The 17,962-nt window shown below is 50.7% G+C and overlaps 4 protein-coding genes across 6 annotated transcripts; 1 reads left to right on the top strand and 3 right to left on the bottom strand.

The window, feature by feature from the left end:
• Positions 1 to 169: 169 nt before the first annotated feature.
• On the bottom strand, positions 170 to 3,070 carry LOC146220193 (uncharacterized). Its single transcript, XM_084693620.1, has 2 exons — positions 2,726 to 3,070; positions 170 to 2,260 (listed from the first exon to the last, which is right to left on the bottom strand). The coding sequence occupies exon 2, from the start codon at positions 2,216 to 2,218 to the stop codon at positions 437 to 439; it is 1,782 nt and encodes a 593-aa protein (XP_084549746.1). The 5' UTR covers positions 2,219 to 2,260; positions 2,726 to 3,070; the 3' UTR covers positions 170 to 436.
• Positions 3,069 to 4,980, bottom strand: surf2 (surfeit 2). The gene is made up of 6 exons (XM_084693621.1): positions 4,800 to 4,980; positions 4,470 to 4,621; positions 4,059 to 4,162; positions 3,587 to 3,772; positions 3,267 to 3,394; positions 3,069 to 3,177 (listed from the first exon to the last, which is right to left on the bottom strand). The coding sequence occupies exons 1-6, from the start codon at positions 4,872 to 4,874 to the stop codon at positions 3,088 to 3,090; spliced, it is 735 nt and encodes a 244-aa protein (XP_084549747.1). The 5' UTR covers positions 4,875 to 4,980; the 3' UTR covers positions 3,069 to 3,087.
• Positions 4,981 to 5,117: 137 nt separating this feature from the next.
• Positions 5,118 to 6,760, top strand: bbln (bublin coiled coil protein). Its single transcript, XM_084693622.1, has 2 exons — positions 5,118 to 5,538; positions 5,928 to 6,760. Exons 1-2 carry the CDS (start codon positions 5,460 to 5,462, stop codon positions 6,155 to 6,157), a joined length of 309 nt encoding a protein of 102 aa, XP_084549748.1. The 5' UTR covers positions 5,118 to 5,459; the 3' UTR covers positions 6,158 to 6,760.
• ciz1a (cdkn1a interacting zinc finger protein 1a) lies at positions 6,613 to 17,823 on the bottom strand. Of its 3 annotated transcripts, XR_014750879.1 has the most exons (17): positions 17,708 to 17,823; positions 16,950 to 17,252; positions 16,583 to 16,710; positions 16,057 to 16,226; positions 15,792 to 15,960; positions 15,450 to 15,528; positions 15,171 to 15,265; positions 14,143 to 14,234; positions 13,124 to 13,285; positions 12,450 to 12,580; positions 12,240 to 12,333; positions 11,103 to 11,216; positions 10,828 to 10,947; positions 10,409 to 10,481; positions 9,785 to 9,906; positions 8,817 to 9,620; positions 6,613 to 7,719 (listed from the first exon to the last, which is right to left on the bottom strand). XR_014750879.1 is itself a non-coding variant. In XM_084693618.1 (16 exons), the coding sequence occupies exons 2-16, from the start codon at positions 17,126 to 17,128 to the stop codon at positions 8,871 to 8,873; spliced, it is 2,478 nt and encodes an 825-aa protein (XP_084549744.1). In that variant the 5' UTR covers positions 17,129 to 17,252; positions 17,708 to 17,823; the 3' UTR covers positions 6,613 to 8,870. The 3 variants fall into 3 exon arrangements, 2 of the variants coding, with proteins under 2 accessions (XP_084549744.1, XP_084549745.1); XM_084693618.1 differs by having other exon boundaries at positions 6,613 to 9,620; XM_084693619.1 differs by having other exon boundaries at positions 6,613 to 9,620; positions 13,124 to 13,282.
• Positions 17,824 to 17,962: the final 139 nt, after the last annotated feature.

Raw genomic sequence — 17,962 nt, 5'->3', positions numbered from 1 at the left:
AATGTCAGATTGTGACCAACATAGCAAACAAGTATAGAGCATTATCTCATGTAGTGGACGAGGAGACTGCAAGTGTAGCAGCATACGAGGTTTAGGGTTTAACATTTTAGACAGGTATCAATCTCAAGCTTTAGTGTGAACCCAAAGAAGGTATATTCAATGACCAGAGTAAAGGAGACAGGGCACTTTTATTGTTGGCTACTTTAAAAATAAATCTCTGCAGAACAGTGGGAGTGAGGTAGAGGGCAGAGAAGTGAATGTTTGACTGTGTTTATAAAGACTACCTATAGTCATGTGAAAAACAAATGATTGTAAAGAAAAACTAACACAACATGAAATAATTGATAAACTGCAGAATACTATCTAGTGGATGTCTAACACACAATCAGTCCTTGATTCTGTAGCTGTAACCATTAGGAACAGCTAGGTCCTCAGGCTAGCCCTCGGCCACCTCCTGCTTGCACGCCGACCCAGAGGAGCTGGGGCCAGATCCCACCCCAAAGGCATGGCTGACCACGAAGGGAAGGTCAGCCACTGTGGCCTTCAGAGAGTCAGTGTAGCTGGTCTTGGCCATCCAGATCTGCCTGCGGACAGCCACTGAAGCAGACATGACCCTCCCTGAGAGCTCTGCCTGGTGGGACGACATGAGGAGGGTGAACTGTCCGATGAGCTTCAGTTCGTCCAGAACAGTCCCGAAACGCTGGGTGTGCTGGTCCTTGGCCACCTCCTCCAGCAGCCTTCTCTGGTAGTCCGACAAGTAGCGCAGGTAGTTGGCCGTCTTGGCAAGCATTCCGCCCGTCTCGTACATCTTCTCCACCAGCGTCTCCGTCACACGCAGCTGCTCCGCTGGCAGCGGCGAGTCCTTCTTCTCCGAGGGCGTCACCGCCTGGAAGATGGCCGACATGAAGCAGCTGACCTGCGGCATCTGCTGGTAGGCAGGGGACTGCCAGTCGTGGAGGCGGTACAGCCGGGACAGGTCTTCCCGGTGGGGCAGCGAGCTGGCCGGGTTCTGCCAGCTGCTCTGGACCAGCTCCTCAAACTCCGGCACCATGGTGGGGTCTGGAGGGCCAGAGGCTGAGCTGGGGAAGTCTACACCCAAGTAGTTGGCTGCTCGCGCCACCAGACTCTGCAGCTCCTTGGCCTCCAGCAGGTCCTGCTGGGAGAGGGCGTCTGCAGACTGGGAGGCCTCTTCCCGCTCTGTGTCACTCAAAGGCCTGGAGACGGATGAAGGCTCCTCTTCCTGTTTCACCACGGTGATGGAAGCTGTGACCAGCTGCTCACTGGACGAGCCCGACTGTTCCCTCTGCTGCTGCGCGTCCCATGACATCTTCTGAGGAGCGGAGGAGGTCTGGGAGGACACAGAGAGCAGCGCTGCAGCTTCCACTGGTCTCCTCTCCAGAGCCTCGATGCGTTTATCCAGGAGACTCCACTGCATGTGCACGGCCTGTTGCTGGGCAACCAACCTCTGCTGCAGCGCCTCCAGCAGCTCACGGTGCCTCCGCCCGCCCCGGGCCGTCCCCCGCCCGGACCTCCGTCCCGTCGCCGATGCACACGAGTCCTCCCCGGAGCTCCAGCAGGGGGAAGAGGAGGAGGAAGAGGGGGAGTGCCTCTGCCTGTGTCCCGCCCGGCTCCTCTTGGCCCGCTGGGAGCAGCGGGAGCGACATGAGGAGAAGTGGCGGCGTTTGCGTGAGATGGCGGTGAGGCTGTGAGGGCCCAGGTGGCTGATGGAGGGGGTGGAGTCAGCGGACTGCTGCACGGCCAGCTGGGACAGGTAAGCAGCTCGGGCTCCTCCGGGGCCAAGGGCCGTCTGGGGCGGGGGAGGTGGGAGGAGGGTGAACACGACTGGAATGCTGGAGGGGTGGGCGGAGGCAGCGGGGGAGAGGTGGGCAGGTGGCAGGGTGGGGCCTGGGTCCAGCTCAGCTTTGGGCAGGCTGATGGGGGCTGCGGAGGCCTCAGGCTTGGGCTGGACCTCGGAGCGTGCCGCCTCGTGCTTCCGCTGCTGGCTCTCCCGGTGCATCACCTCCTGCACCTTGGTTAGACGGTTGATGCAGGTGCTCCAGTCCATGCTGGCACAGTGGGGACACTTGCCATACTCCAGCACAGCCTCCTTAGCATGCTGGAGGCCCAAGCAGTGCAGACACAGCTCGTGGGTGTCCTTCACGGGGATCTTGTGCTTCCGGCAGTCACACCATGTGAAGCGTGGAGATGATGAGGCCATGTCCTCCAGCTGCACCAGGAAGACTCCAGATTATTTGTGTTCCTGTAACAAGTGAATAAAGTCAAATGTCAGAAAAACACTGTAAAGTCTTATCCCTGATAAATCATGGCACAAGCAGCTAACAGCTTCAGCACTAAACGGTAGGAAGGTTTATTTGTGAGCACAACTCGCATCAACTATTTGGCTAATTAATCACAGCAAAGACACAAGCACTGTTTACACGCTTGCCAAATGCCGCGTTCCTATTTATTTCAATAATCTAACAAAAGGTGTGTAAACAGGGAATAAGTACATACATATAATGTAATACATTTCCTTTTCAAACAAGGTTTGATTGAACATGACTATGGCAGGGAGGAGACTCCCGGAGGAACCATGGAAGGGACTGCCCGTCTTTGTGCGGTTCCCTCCCCCACTTGTGTTGATGTTGCGATGATAAGTGAAACACGAGAATGACAGAACATGCAATCTGACAATCCCACTCAAGACATTTTAATGCATACTCACAATCGCGTAATCTGATAATGTTAGGTATGATCCAAAATGAAACACGATCTGCAAAAACACAGCTCTGCATGTGGTGAGATTTGGCTCCGCCTCCTTCTGCCTACGTCATTCCCTGTGCGACAGTGGCTCTCAGGAAGATAGTAAACAATATGCAACCGCTCTTTTATGAGAAAATAGCTTTGACGATGACGCAAAGAAAAATGCATGAATATAATTATTGGTGTTTCACGTCTTAAGTGGCAATATTATAAACTATATATATATATATATATATACACACATGTTAAATATGACATGTTTGTTTTCCATGTCACTCTGAAAGCTTAACAAGAACAGTCTGGAATGACAGTCAAGAAAGTTTTTTATTTTCCATTTGTAATCTTTGCGCCGTTATTTGCGCCTTTTCTTTCCTTGTGGTTCTTGAACTTTTTCTGGAAACGACAAGCTTGAACCTGTAGAAGCCAAAATGAGAACAATGTCACCAATACAATGAGACACCAGCCTCGATTATAAATTGATGTGGAAGATAAAAGACGCTGACCTTTCTGCGTTTCTGTGGAGCCTGTTTATCTACTTCCATTTCCTCCTCTTCCTCATCTGTTTGAAAGTCATCCTCCTTTGTCTGTTCTTTCTGATCCTTTGTTTTCTCTTCTGCAGAAAACATGGACGCTGCAGGAACAGAGCCATCACAGTGTCAGTCTCCCCCACCAGCCTCACCAGTACACACACATGGTACTGACCAAGTATTTAGCTGTCCCCTCACAGCATCAAACAGCCAATCAGAATCCATAAACACTCAGCAAACTGTACAGCAGTACTAGCTAGGTTACAGCAGTCCTGCAGGGGTGCAGCAGTACTAACAGGGGTAAAGGTCACTCATGCTGTCCTCAGAGTCACTCCCCCCGTCGTCGCTGGTGCTGGGTTCCCACGGGGCACTCCCCCGCTGGCCGTGGTACCCCCGGTCCCTCTCCCCACCGCTGTCTCTGGGTCTCTTCTTCTGCAGGCACACCGGGACGAACTCCACGCCCTGCTGCACACACTCCTCATCTGGGGAAGGGCAGGGTACACACACAGAGAAACATCCGTCTCAGGAGATGTTGGATGTACACATCTGTTAATGAATCACATATAACGTAATGGATGGCATCAATATTTAACTAAAAATAGGCTACTACTGTGAGAGATGTGACATTTGTTACTGATGTGAAAACCATTCTTCAGGACGGATTTCATATAGTGGAAGGGCCATCTAAAAATGGTTGAGACCATGAATTTATTTAAGTTGTCATGTCCAAGACCTTCAACATAATGAAACGTGTGCATGTGTACTAACATTTTTCTAGTGACCGCTTGAAGCGTTTTCCGTTGACGTGCCGCAGGACATGGTGCGGCAGGCGGTTGATGTGTCGGAGCGTCAGTTTACAGAACAGCTGATTCCTGAGGTACACAGGTATGCGGTACTTAATGAGCAGGGACAAAATAATGTAATTTATTTAGCATATTGAGCCTTCCCCGAACAAGTCATTGACGGAGTTCAACGGAATCGTTAACTACACATTGTTACGAGGAAGAGAACTAATGGCTAGGCTAAACGTTATGACAATGAATGACTTAGGTTCTAATGTTCTTTAATTAACAAGAGGTCACATAACAGTTGAAATTAGTATATACCTATCTATGAAACGCTAGGGCTTATCCGCGAGCTCCTTACAGAATCTACAACGAAACCGAGCCCAGTACTCACGCTTGTTTCGTGCTTGGTACCACATGCGGTTCATATTGGCTGTAGTTGAACTCTGCTTTGGTGCTTAGTTTCTCGTACTTCTTTCCCTTGGTGAAGTTCTGTAGCTCTGTTAGACTGCAAGGGAACTCGTGTCCGTTGAGAGAACATTTTATCTAATAATAAACAGAGGAGAAGAGTCAGAAAACGTTGTCGTTGGCGAGCCATGTCGTTGGTCCATAGCAACGCAGGTGTGCAGCGAATGGTAGCAGAGACCTGGCAAACGGTAGCTAGCAAGTTAGCAGTTAGTTTATCATTAAGCAACCACATAATTCAAGTTAATAGCCAGCACACCTTTTTGCAATCCGTCAGTTGAAGAAATGGGTGATTGAGAAGGAAGGCTTTAAGGTCTGCTGGTAGCTCGTCCATATTCAAAAAGAAAGTAATAAATTGCTACACCACTGACAATTTGCACACATGTGGGTTCTCTTCTCCTAGAACGTTTTCGACCGCAGCAGATGCAAATCGCACTCTGGCGCCATCTACTGACAGTTCATCGTAACCTAAACACAGCCAAGAAGACCACGAAATAGCCTGTCGTGTAAAATCTCTTACCATCTACAATAGTTTTATCTTCTTGGCGAAACATCTATATAAATTCACAAAGACGCAAAACGTAGCTATTAATGCACATGTACGTTTGTCCTGTCAGTTTTGTGTTATTGATTTGACAATTACTTGTAGGCATCATAGTAGGTAACCTCGAGACTAGTCGGACCCCAGTCAGCTGACAGTAGAATCAAGCTCGGAGGACAGTCCATTTCATCTGTCACAAATCAATGATCTGTCTCTCTTCTCTATTTTATTAATTGACGCTCGATAGATACATATTCTCAGGATACACATCAATATTGGTGTACTTGCATCTGTAACATCTCGTACTGTGAGTGGCTGGCTGACCTGAGCTAGAGCGTTAGCACAGTAGCTTGACCATTTCAATAACATTCACAAACAATGTCTGGACCAAATGGAGATCCCGACCTCTCTATTGACGACGGCATTATCGACGACGAGGATGAGTTCAGCGTAGAAGGTATATTCCTGGCTTGTGTTTCTGGCTTATATACGATCACTTTTGACTGCATATCTGCCTCAACGTTGTCATTGACATGACATTACCTGTGCAGGAATAATTACCCCACAGTAGCTAGATTAAATGTGTAATCAGTTATGTTTGCCATAAAGCGCTGTCATGTTCAGAAACAGTGAAAAATGGTGCCTCAACAAATCATTTGTTGTGTGTCAGACATCACGAGGTGTGTTGGCATGACTGTGCAAGAGAACCAGTGCACCATTTCACAACTAGTATTATTCTAAGACAGATGTATGTTCTATTTTAAGGTTAATTAGCCTACTAAAGCTATTGTCCTGTTTGGCAACTTGAAAAATAATTAATTCCAATACTCTCCACTCTCTTGGAAGAGTACGCAGCCATCAATTCAATGCTGGATCAGATCAACTCGTGTCTGGATGACTTGGAGGAGCGCAACGACTCTTTGAACGGCAAACTGCAGGAGTTACTCGCGGCTAACCGGCAGGTGAGACGTGAGATGCGAGACCAGCAGTGCGCTACCACTGCCTCCGCGGAGGATAAACCGCTGCAGGACGAGTCCTCACCTGCCGAAGGTGAAAAGGGCGGGGAGTCAGAGTGAAGAGTCGGACGTTTACACAGCAACATTGTTCAGCTGTAACGGACTATAACGTAAAGCGAGGCTTGAGCTCTTCCCATAAGTCCTCAGCAACATTCCACTCACCCGTGTGAACGTTTCCGGAAGTGTGCTGTAGTGCAGACGCATCGTGTAGGATGGAAAGGGGTTTTGTTATGTTCGTTGTCCAAATTATGTAGCATTTCCGGATTCTTCGTCTGGTACTAGTCAGCACCCTCAATACGGTTCCTGCTATTAAGTTACAAAATGAGCCAAATGCTGACTCCTTTCCTCCGAGTTTTACCATTGATTTGCTAATCAATATATATCCTCTTCTTAATAATTTATCTATGCATTAAATATGGTTGTGTTGTTCGCTGTCTTGATTTTTCCAGTACATCTATTTTGTCGTTGTACTGTATAACTGTTCAAGGTGAATAGTAAGCAGATATGAATCAATGTGGCAAGCAATTGTCAAATATTTTATTATAAATTAAAATGACCCCAATACAGAAAACAAACATCCCAAAATACATTAAACTTGCAGCTTCTAGAAAACATCACTTGTTCATCTGTCATTTGCAGAATAAAAATACATTAGGAAACATACAGCTTTTGTTTGAAGTTTATTTTTGATTTATTTGAGCTGGATCTAAAAAGGACCAGCATTGTAGCCCCCCTTCCTCACATGCCCAGCCCTCTCTCCTCTCTGGTCCTCAAACTGGCCATTTCCTGCTGCAGCACATCAGTGTTACAGTACTCTACTGTCACACATTCCCTCATTTCAAAAAAGGGAAAACATTTGTAAATGAAACGGAGGTACATAATTTAGTGAAATCAAATACAGAATCCACAACTCCACTGTTGGAGTTAGACATGTATGCTATGAAGCAGGAAGCTACAAGCTGCCAGCGCTGGAGTGATGGATGGTGCTCCTACGGTGGGTGAGCTGCTGGTTATTCATCCTGAAGCTGCAAGTCATCGTGCTTCACGCACATGGTGCGTGCTTCACGCACACCGTGTCTGGCCAACGAGAGGCGTGTCCTCTGGACAGTTCTAGAACTGTTCCACGGCTGTCAGTTCTAGAACTGTCCAGAGGACACGCCTCTCATTGACACCCATGGAATAGTTCTAGAACTGACACCCATGGAATAGTTCTAGGACTGACACCAGTGGAACAGTTCTAGGACTGACACCAGTGGAACAGTTCTAGGACTGACACCAGTGGAACAGTTCTAGGACTGACACCAGTGGAACGATGAGGCCAAACTAGAGATGCTCGTACACAGTATTACATGTAGTCCAGTGCGTTGGAGCACATTAGGTTTGAGGGTATTGTGAGGGGTGGGTGCAAAACAAATGACAAAAGCAACAAAGTTAAGGTAGAGTGATTCATCACTAAACTATCCACACCTCATATACAGTACAAAGCACATGGTATGAGCATCATTAAGCCTTCTGTCCAGAGGGGTTAATGAGGGGTCAAGCAAGACCACACTGACATGGTCCACTGAGAACTGGTGACTGTTCCATCAGGGAGGGCTGGTGACTGTTCCATCAGGGAGGACCTTGCATAAAAATATTTTGCAACCGTTTAATCAAAACCAGAGTAAAACCTGCTCTACTCTAGGACAAAGCTAAAATTTTATCTAAAAAGGACAGTTTTCTGGTCTTGTGGAACTTTGTTTTGAAGGTGCAGTCTGTGACTTACACGTCACAAACACCTGGCATTGGTAGAAACCAGAGGGGTGGCTGTTGTGTAGGCTAGGGGAAACGCCCCCTCTCCACATGCATTTGAGGTAGCCTACCTGTAAGATCACTACTGTATTAAGGAATTTGATTTAGGAAATAAAAGCAAAAAGATTCCACTTCCAAGATCCGGCACAATCTGAATATCCGACAGAAGGACAGTAACCACGACAGGCGATACATTCCAGCACTGGCAACAGGAAATAGCTGATTGGATACTGGGATCCCAGCTGTCTGATACTGTTTCCTGGTAGGACTGAGAGATGGCCTATCAGTGCACCCTGGCCTGCTGTTACCATAACCCCCACAGCCGGCAGCACCAGCACCATGGGGTTCTGAGACTCTGGCTCAGTTAAAACCCTCCCCAGTCTCCAGTTCAGGGGCTTCCTGGTTAGAGTGACACTGTCGATGACGAAAAGCACTTCAACAAAACTAGGATCAGATCAAGCAAAAGTACCGTTCAAATCCTTGTTTTGAATTATTTTTTATTTTTTTGATGTATTATTATTTTTTTATTTTTTTTTCTTCTATCCCACACAATAGTTTCAGATCAAGTCACCTGCTAAAAATGCTGAACTCAGATCAGGAGAGCTGCTACATTCTAAAACCTCACTAGAAAACGGCACTTCTCTAGAGCCACGATGTGAAAATAAAGACCTTGTTCAACAGCACCAGCTTTGTCAGCTGTTTGGATGTTGCTACCTACAACACCACGTGTTAATCGAGCTGAAATCAACCCCCTTTTTTTCCCCACATGATTCATTTAACACTAAGAAGTAACATTATTTGTTTTCTGATTCCACTACTGCAGTCATGTTTCTGTTAAATGCTCCCAAGGGTGTTCAGTGAGAAGTCCCAACAGTTTAGAGGAGCCAGGAATCTTTATGAATGAGGGGAGTGTGTCTTTGTAACGCACCTTCACAGCTGAGATCTGCCGGGCAACTCTCTCTCCCGCATCTCCCTCCGCCTTTCACCGCCTCCTCGTTGCCCTGCCAGACCTGCGCTTGGGAGTAACTTTAGCCTTTCCCATGCTGGGCTTCTCTTCTGGGACAGGAGCTTTCACCTCCTCCTCCACCTCTTCTGCCTCTCCTGGAACCAAGCCAGGGTTAGAGGCAGCTTCCTCTCCCGTCACCTCCAGCCCCAGGGGGCAGAGCTGCTCTGGGCTGTCCTGGAACAGGATCCCCTCCTCTGGGTCTGCAGGGGGGCTGGGGGAGGGGAGGTCTGCAGGGGGGCTGGGGGAGGGGGGATCCTCTTGTACTGGTATGAACAAGCCCTGGGGGGGCTGGTTGTCTTGGTGGTCCTGGGAGGGCTTGTGGTCCTGATGGTCCTGAGGCTGGGGGTCTTGGTGGTCCTGAGGCTGGGGGGACTGGGGGTCTTGGTGGTCCTGAGGCTGGGGGGACTGGTGGTCCTGAGGCTGGGGGGACTGGGGGTCCTGGGGGTCTTGGGGCTGGGGTTCCTGGGGGGACTGGGGGTCTTGCTGGTCCTGAGGCTGGAGCAGGAGGCTGGAGGCCAGCCTGGTGATGCTGACGGTAGGCTGCAGCAGGGCAGAGTGGCTGAGGCCTGGCTCCTCCACGTCTGACTCCAGAAGCTCATCCCCAGAGAGGCACTCGGACCCTGAGCTCAGGTTGCCGCCACTCTCCTCCAGACCGTCCAGGCTGGCCTCTGCCAGCGGGTCCAGGGGGGGCGCTGCGGCTTTCTGGCTCTGCAGGCTTCTGAACTTCTGTTTTAGAGGGAGAGAGGGAGGGACAGAGGGAGAGAGGGACAGAAGGAGAGAGGGACAGAGGGAGAGAGGGACATGAAGATTTATCTTCTGCTTAGAATATTTATCTTCATCTTAGCTTTGAGTAACTGGGCGTTTTCTGTTGCCGCTTCCAGACAACCAACCTTGAGGTTGTTGAAGTGCTCGAGGGACGTGCAGTGTGTGTGCCGGGCGGACGACTCAAAGTGGTAGAACTGGTGACAGAGGCGGCAAAGGAAGCCAGCCACAGGAACCAGGAAGCTGGAGCCTGCGACAGGAAGCAACACAGGATGTGACAATGCTTCAAGACACACGGGGGGAGCGAGGAGGAGGAGGAGAAGACAGCGAGGAAGAGGAGAAGACAGCGAGGGGGAGAAGACAACGAGGAGGAGGAGCCAGTGAGGAGGAGGAGCCAGTGAGGAGGAGGAGCCAGCGAGGAGGAGAAGACAGCGAGGAGGAGGAGACAGCGAGGAGGAGGAGCCAGTGAGGAGGAGGAGAAGACAGCGAGGGGGAGGAGAAGACAGCGAGGGGGAGGAGAAGACAGCGAGGGGGAGGAGACAGCGAGGGGGAGGAGACAGCGAGGGGGAGGAGACAGCGAGGGGGAGGAGACAGCGAGGGGGAGGAGACAGCGAGGGGGAGGAGACAGCGAGGGGGAGGAGACAGCGAGGAGGAGGAGAAGACAGCGAGGTGGAGGAGGCAGCGAGGAGGAGGAGACAGCGAGGAGGAGGAGACAGCGAGGAGGAGGAGACAGCGAGGAGGAGGTTCCTCACCATATACCGTGTCTGGCTGGTGCTCCTCATCATCTGCCATGTCCTCCAGGGCCACCTCCCGCCGGCTGCCCTCCTGTAGGATGGAACCATCACATCACCTCCTGACCTTATATCATCTCACCTCCTGACCTTATATCATCTCACCTCCTGACCTTATATCATCTCACCTCCTATACTGTAGTTATATCATCTGACCTCTTGACCTTATATCATCTCACCTCCTGACCTTATATCATCTGACCTCTTGACCTTATATTATCTGACCTACTGTACTGTAGTTATATCATCTGACCTACTGTACTGTAGTTATATCATCTCACCTCCTGTACTGTAGTTATATCATCTCACCTCCTCTTTACATCTAACTTCGTCCATCACTCAGGGTTAGGTAAAAGGTAAAGGTGTGCATACAGACTTACCTGTCTGTCAGAGCTGCCCTGCTCCCCCTCCTCCTCTTCCTCCCCATCGTCAACATAGCAGCCGTCTGCATCCATGGCAACCATCTCAGCCAGGGCCTCAGGACCGCTCTCTTCTCGAAGCTGCAATCAGAAAAGGAGGAAAGAGAGAGAAGGAAAGTTAATCCAGGACAAACTGTATTTCCAACTTTAGTGGTAGAGTAACATTTAACAGCATAGTCAACATAGAGAAAGCCGAATGTGTCTCCTTAGTGACTGAGGGTTAGGGTTACACACACCTCCTGCACCAGCTGCCTGTGCTCGTCAGACTTCATGTGCTGCACAAACAGACGAGGAGTCTTGAAGAGCTTCTTGCACACCGTGCAGGAGGGGCTGACTGTGCTGCTGGAGCGCTGGGGACAAGCACAGGGCGAGGGTTACATCCTGGTTACATCCTGGCTACATCCTGGCTACATCCTGGTTACATCCTGGTTACATCCTGGTTACATCCTGGTTACATCCTGGTTACATCCTGGCTACATCCTGGTTACATCCTGGTTACATCCTGGCTACATCCTAGTCAGCTACCAAGCACAGGGTACAGTATTCTCTGCTGGAGTGAGGGCAGTGTGACAAAGTGAGGGCAGTGTAACAGGAAGTGGGAGTCAGGTGACTGAGTGGTTAGGGAATTGGGCTAGTAATATGAAGGTTGCCAGTTCGATTCCCGGCCGTGCCAAATGACGTTGTGTCCTAGGGCAAAGCACTTCACCCTACTTGCCTCAGGGAAATGTCCCTGTACTTACTTTAAGTCGCTCTGGGTAAGAGCGGCTGCTAAATGACTAAATGTAATGTAAATGTAAGTGAGGTCAGTGTGACAGAGTGAGGGCATCGTGACAGAGTGAGGGCGTCGTGACAGAGAGAGGGCAGTGTGACAGAGAGAGGGCAGTGTGACAGAGAGAGGGCAGTGTGACAGAGTGAGGGCAGTGTGACAGAGTGAGGGCAGTGTGACAGAGTGAGGGCAGTGTGACAGAGAGAGGGCAGTGTGACAGAGTGAGGGCAGTGTGACAGAAGGAGCTTTCGACATGGACTGCGGCTGCATGAAACGACCGGCAACTGACAGTTCTCGAATCAATCTCACGGTACTTTGATGGCTACGTCACAATGACCTAGCCTCGGCGCCGTCTCAAGTCAGACAAAAAGTCTAACCAAAATTCACTGTTTCAAGTCAGCCGCCTGCAGCGCTGCATGAAGTCAGTCCATATCGAATGCACCTATTGTCAGGGCAGTGTGACAGAATGAGGGCAGTGTGACAGAATGAAGCCAGTGTGACAGAGTGAGGGTAGTGTGACAGAGTGAGGGTAATGTAACAGGAAGTGAGGGCAGTGTAACAGGAAGTGAGAGCAGTGTAACAGGAAGTGAGGGCAGTGTAATCAGACCTTGTGCTCCTTGGTCCGGCGGTGCTCCAGGACATTGCTGGTGAAATGTGTCTGACAGGAGGCACACCATCGCTGCAGCCCTGGTCTCTTCTCCCTGAGACACACACACTAGTGTGAAGCATGTATAGTGTGTGTGTGTGTGTGTGTGTCTGGTCTTTTCTTCCTGAGACACACACTAGTGTGAAGCATGTATAGTGTGTGTGTGTGTACCCGTCCCGGCGTGCGCCCTGCAGTGTCTCCTGTACTCGAGGCAGCAGTGTGACCAAGCAGGCATTGCTCATGTGCTGGATCTCCATCATCTTCTGCTGGTGGGACAGGCCATTCATGTGGCCCTGGAAGTTCTACACACACACACACACACACACACGCACACACGCACACACACACACGCACACTGTTACACAGCTCACTCAGTCCATCACACTGATGTGAAAGCTGTTCGACTTTAACAACGTCCCATACTTTATACATACATGTATTCATTTAGCAGACGCTTTTATCCAAAGTGACTTACAAGAAGCTGTTACGATATTACAGCCCTCCTCACCTCCACAGCCCTCCACACCTCCACAGCCCTGCTCTCCTCCACAGCCCTGCTCTCCTCCACAGCCCTGCTCTCCTCAACAGCCCTGCTCTCCTCCACAGCCCTGCTCTCCTCCACAGCCCTGCTCACCTCCACAGCCCTCCTCACCTCCACAGCCCTGCTCTCCTCCACAGCCCTGCTCTCCTCCACAGCCCTGCTCTCCTCCACAGCCCTGCTCACCTCCACAGCCCTGCTCACCTCCACAATCTCTCAGCAATAACACAGTAAGGTCCCCTATATTTACCAAAAGTACCGTTGTGTGTGTGAGAGAGAGAGAGAAAGTGCAGGGTGTCGTTAGTACCTGCTGGTTGTGGCAGGTGATGTTGCAGATGTAGCAGTAGAACCTGTTAGCTGCCTCGCCGCTCCCCTCCTCTTGGGGGCCTGGCAGGGGGCCAGCCTCCCCTCTGGCCTCTGCCCCAGCCTCCTCAGAGTCCTGCAGGTTCAGCTCTCCTCTCTCCACCTGCTTTTTCCACACATGCGCACACACACAGAGAGCGTATAGAGATATTTACATTCAGTCCTCCTCACCTCCGCGGCCCTCCTCACCTCCGCCGCCCTCCTCACCTCCGCGGCCCTCCTCACCTCCACGGCCCTCCTCACCTCCATAGCCCTCCTCACCTCCACAGCCCTCCTCTCCTCCACAGCCCTCCTCTCCTCCACAGCCCTGCTGTCCTCCACAGCCCTCCTCTCCTCCGCGGCCCTCCTCTCCTCCGCGGCCCTGCTCTCCTCCGCGGCCCTCCTCTCCTCCGCGGCCCTCCTCACCTCCGCGGCCCTCCTCACCTCCGCGGCCCTCCTCACCTCCGCGGCCCTCCTCACCTCCGCGGCCCTCCTCACCTCCGCGGCCCTCCTCACCTCCGCGGCCCTCCTCACCTCCGCGGCCCTCCTCACCTCCGCGGCCCTCCTCACCTCCGCGGCCCTCCTCACCTCCGCGGCCCTCCTCACCTCCGCGGCCCTCCTCTCCTCCGCGGCCCTCCTCACCTCCGCGGCCCTCCTCTCCTCCACGGCCCTCCTCACCTCCACAGCCCTCCTCTCCTCCACAGCCCTCCTCTCCTCCACAGCCCTCCTCACCTCCACAGCCCTCCTCACCTCCACAGCCCTCCTCACCTCCACAGCCCTCCTCACCTCCACAGCCCTCCTCACCTCCACACCTCCACAGCCCTCCTCTCCTCCACAGCCCTCCTCACCTCCGCAGCCCTCCTCTCCTCCACAGCCCTCCTCACCTCCACAGCCCTCCTCACCTCTCCTCACCTCCACAGCCCTCCTCACCTCCACAGCCCTCCTCACCTCCACAGCCCTGCTGTCCTCCACAGCCCTGCTCACCTCCACAGCCTTGCTCTCCTCCACAGCCCTGCTCTCCTCCAGGGCCTCTGCAGCCTCAGCGGTGCTGCCTCCCTCCTCCAGGAGCTCACAGTCTGGGGAGGAGACATGGGAGAGTTTACCTCCGGCCTGGTCATCCAAGTTTCACACTACACGACCACATTCACATCTTACATTACAATATCCTTTGTAGTTTCTTCACATTACTACTAGTGCTGTCAGTTTAACGCGTCGTTATGCCCCAAATTAATGGTGTCTATTTTTTATTGCGCGATTATCGTTCTTTTTGGCCTAGCAAACTTTTTAGTTTTTTTCACATAACCCATACTGACGTTAGAAAATCTACAACACCACACTGGATCTAGCTAGACTGGAAATAAAACAACAGGCACGCCACACACTTGTTTGGGCTTGCGAGCCGGTTAAAGAGTAGTAGGCACGTTGAGTGGATGGCGAGCGCGAGACGCCGAAATGGATGCCAATAACATTCTGAATGGAAAGTTTACTTTTAAAAAGTTTACTTTTAAAAAGCCAATTGTTTCCATTGACAACACCAAAGGGATCTGTGTGTTTTGTCTTTGTGAACTGAGCTATCATGGCAGCACGTGCAGTCTGAAATACCACTTGATGGCCAAGCACACAGCTGATGCAAATTCTCCGCCCCCTCGTCAAAGCCAGGCAATTGCAATGTCGTTTTCAATTGAAAATAAAAATAAAAAAAACATTTAAACTAAGCAATCCGATCAATTTTTCCATGTTGATAAGAGCTTTAAAGTTAGAAAAATATAACGCGATGAATGGATAAAAATGTGCGATTAATCGCCAGTAAACTATAACATTAATGCGATTAAATATTTTAATCATTTGACAGCACTAATTACTACATAGATTTGTATTAACAATGTGTGAATTTAGCAGATGCTGTTATCCAAAGTGAATTTATATGTTTTTAATGATCAGATTCTGAGAGTATGAAGGTTCTGCACTGAGGAGACTTGGAAGAGTCCAAAACTAGAGAAGGGTGTGTTCACCTCCAGGCTGGCTGTCTGTTGCAGGGCTCTTACACTCCACACCACCCAGCACCCCCGCTGTCTGCACAGTGGACCGCTCCATAGGCTCCTCTGAGCTGAGCGAGACAGAAAGAAAGAGTATAGGAAGTATGAAAGAGCGCAGGAAGAAACCAACAATCTTGCCACCGTTAGCTGGCCCATGTTGGTGTTCATGAGCAAGTTACAACAACAAAACAATGGCTCATGGGTAATGGACGGGCGTGTCTCATCCTTAATGGGGGGCCCCAGCCTCCCACTCACCCCTCTGTCCGCAGCTTCTTCAGGGCAGGCTCCTCCTCGGGGGGCTCAGGGGGTGCGTATAACCCCCCCACTCCTCCATCTGGGGGAAAACAGGAAACTCTAAGAGACGCACAACACAGTTCTCCTCTCTCTACAGACCTCCTTACTCAACTGCACATAGGATTATTGTTCTTTCACATCTAGCAGTTCCACAGTGTAGACAAGGCTAGTTTATGCTTCCTTCACACATACTGGAATGGGTGGGATAGGGGACGGGGGTGGGATAGGGGAGGGGGTGTGGGATAAGGGAGGGGGGTAAGATAAGGGAGGGGGGTAGAGGGCAGCTGAGGTCCATAACCCTACCTCTGAGGGTGTGGTCACTGCTTCCCCCCACAGATCCAACTGCCACCGGAAGTGCATCAGCACTGCTGGCAGGAAGTGCATCAGCACTGCTGGCAGGAAGTGAGTCTGCGCTGCCGGAGGCTCGCTGCTCGCTGTCCCGCTTCCTGCCCCCCTGCCGGGAGGAAAACTCCTGCAGCACCAACACCACCATCAGCTCACCACAACACCATCACACCACACAATACTAGGACAGACACGAGAGGTTTGGGCTGGTGGCCATGTTTACCATGTTGTTGTAGTAGCGAGCATGAGGGTGGAAGTGGCGTGCAGGGAAGCCCATGTGGGGGGTCTTAATGGCCACACCCATGGGGACAGGCCCCAGGAGGGAGGCCCGCGCCCCTGCAGAGAAGAACTGGCGAAACTGCTGCCCCCCCATGGCATACCCCCGCATGTTCCCTGGAGGAGGGGGGAAGAAAGGGGGACAGACACAGGGGGAGGGGGAGAAAAGGAGAGGAGAAGGGGAGAGACACGGGAGGGGAGATGTCTTAGATGCATACAAACTGATGCTGGGTTAGGGGTTAGCCCACTGAAGGTAAACAGCCCACTGAAGGTAAACAGCCCACTGAAGGTAAACAGCCCACTGAACGGTAAACAGCCCACTGAACAGTAAACAGCCCACTGAACGGTAAACAGCCCACTAAACGGTAAACAGCCCACTACAACAACACACACAAATCAGCATATGACCGTAACCCTGATCAACACTCGACATCCAGTTCTATGTGGGGATGATGACAGGAGAGCAGACCTACCCTGCATCTGCTGCATTAGCAGGGCTCCCTGCAGCATGGGGTTGGGGGCCAGGATGGTGGTCTGGGTGGCCTGGCAGAGGTTGACCATCCGGGGGGGAGGTGGGCCTTGGGGGGGCACTGTCATGGGCCTGCTCCAAAACCACAGACATGGGATAACATGAACAACCATGCTGGCAAAACATTAACAGCTAGTGAAACATGAAATAGAACAAATTACAATCTACTGAAGATATGAAGTGGTTTGAAGTGAATATAAGATTTTAAGTATTGTGTATGCGATGCGTTGGTCGCCTGACATTTGTTGCACCTGCCAAAACTAGGAGAAAGAGGGGCCTGTTGATCACCGACCTCGAGTTCAGAGGCTTACCGTCCTGCTTGGTGGTGGTGATGAGCAACATGGTGCGACGGTGGGGGTTGAGGTGGTGGAGGAGGCGGCGGCGGAGGAGGAGGCTGCTGCTGGAATAGTTGCTGTAGCTGTCGTAGATGTTGGTGAAACTGTTGTTGCTGTTGTTGCTGCTGCTGGTGATGGTGGTGAGGATTATACATGCCGGCGTTTTGTTGTTGGTTCAGGTGAAAGCTAGCTAGGCTAGCTAGTTAGCTATTTCTCTGTTGCGACTGGCTACCGAGATGCGCAGTTCAGTTCAAGCCTCCTCGGCTTGGTTTGGTTCTTCTTCAGAAAAACAAACAAAAATATTTTAATAATCTGATGCGCAATAAACCTCTTATCTAACCATCATGTTGATATTCAATCAGTAATGCGCATCTAACAAAACGCATCAAGCTCAAGCACCTCTTGTTCACTGACGCTGAGAGACTCACTTCGATACAATTGAATCGACAAAACTTCCAGCAACTTCCAGCACCGCTAAGGTGTGGTAGCTAGCCTAAAATAGTTACCCTACATATTTTGTCGAAAAAACAATCCAGCTGCCTAGTTAATTTTAAGTCACCAGAGCCACTACAACTAGCCCATCAAACCAAGCTAAGGCAGCTAAAGCTACCAAAGCTGACGGCAGCTACCTAGCTAGCAGCAAGCTACTACTAGCTACTACTTCAAGAATCCTTTCAACATTTTCAAACTTTGACAATACATTTTACACGAACACAATCGAACGAAATACCTACTTTAGATTCTGCAATCTTTAGACAGTGTGTAACTGATTCACAATAAAACCCACTGATGTTGCGAATGCAGAAAGCAGACTTCTTTAGTTGAGCAACAATACCGGAGCACTTCCGGGTCAGGGTCTGATGTACTGATTTCTTTTAAGGAACGGTTACAGATAATAATTATGATGATATTAGACTTACAATCCTCTAATGATGACTCATTTCAAATGAATCATTCAAACTTATCTCACAATTATTACGTATTCTTTA

This window comes from Hypomesus nipponensis, chromosome 27, assembly GCF_054491055.1.
Source record: "Hypomesus nipponensis isolate SF chromosome 27, ASM5449105v1, whole genome shotgun sequence".
Taxonomy (NCBI): domain Eukaryota; kingdom Metazoa; phylum Chordata; class Actinopteri; order Osmeriformes; family Osmeridae; genus Hypomesus; species Hypomesus nipponensis.
This window is presented reverse-complemented; position numbering and strand designations above follow the sequence as displayed.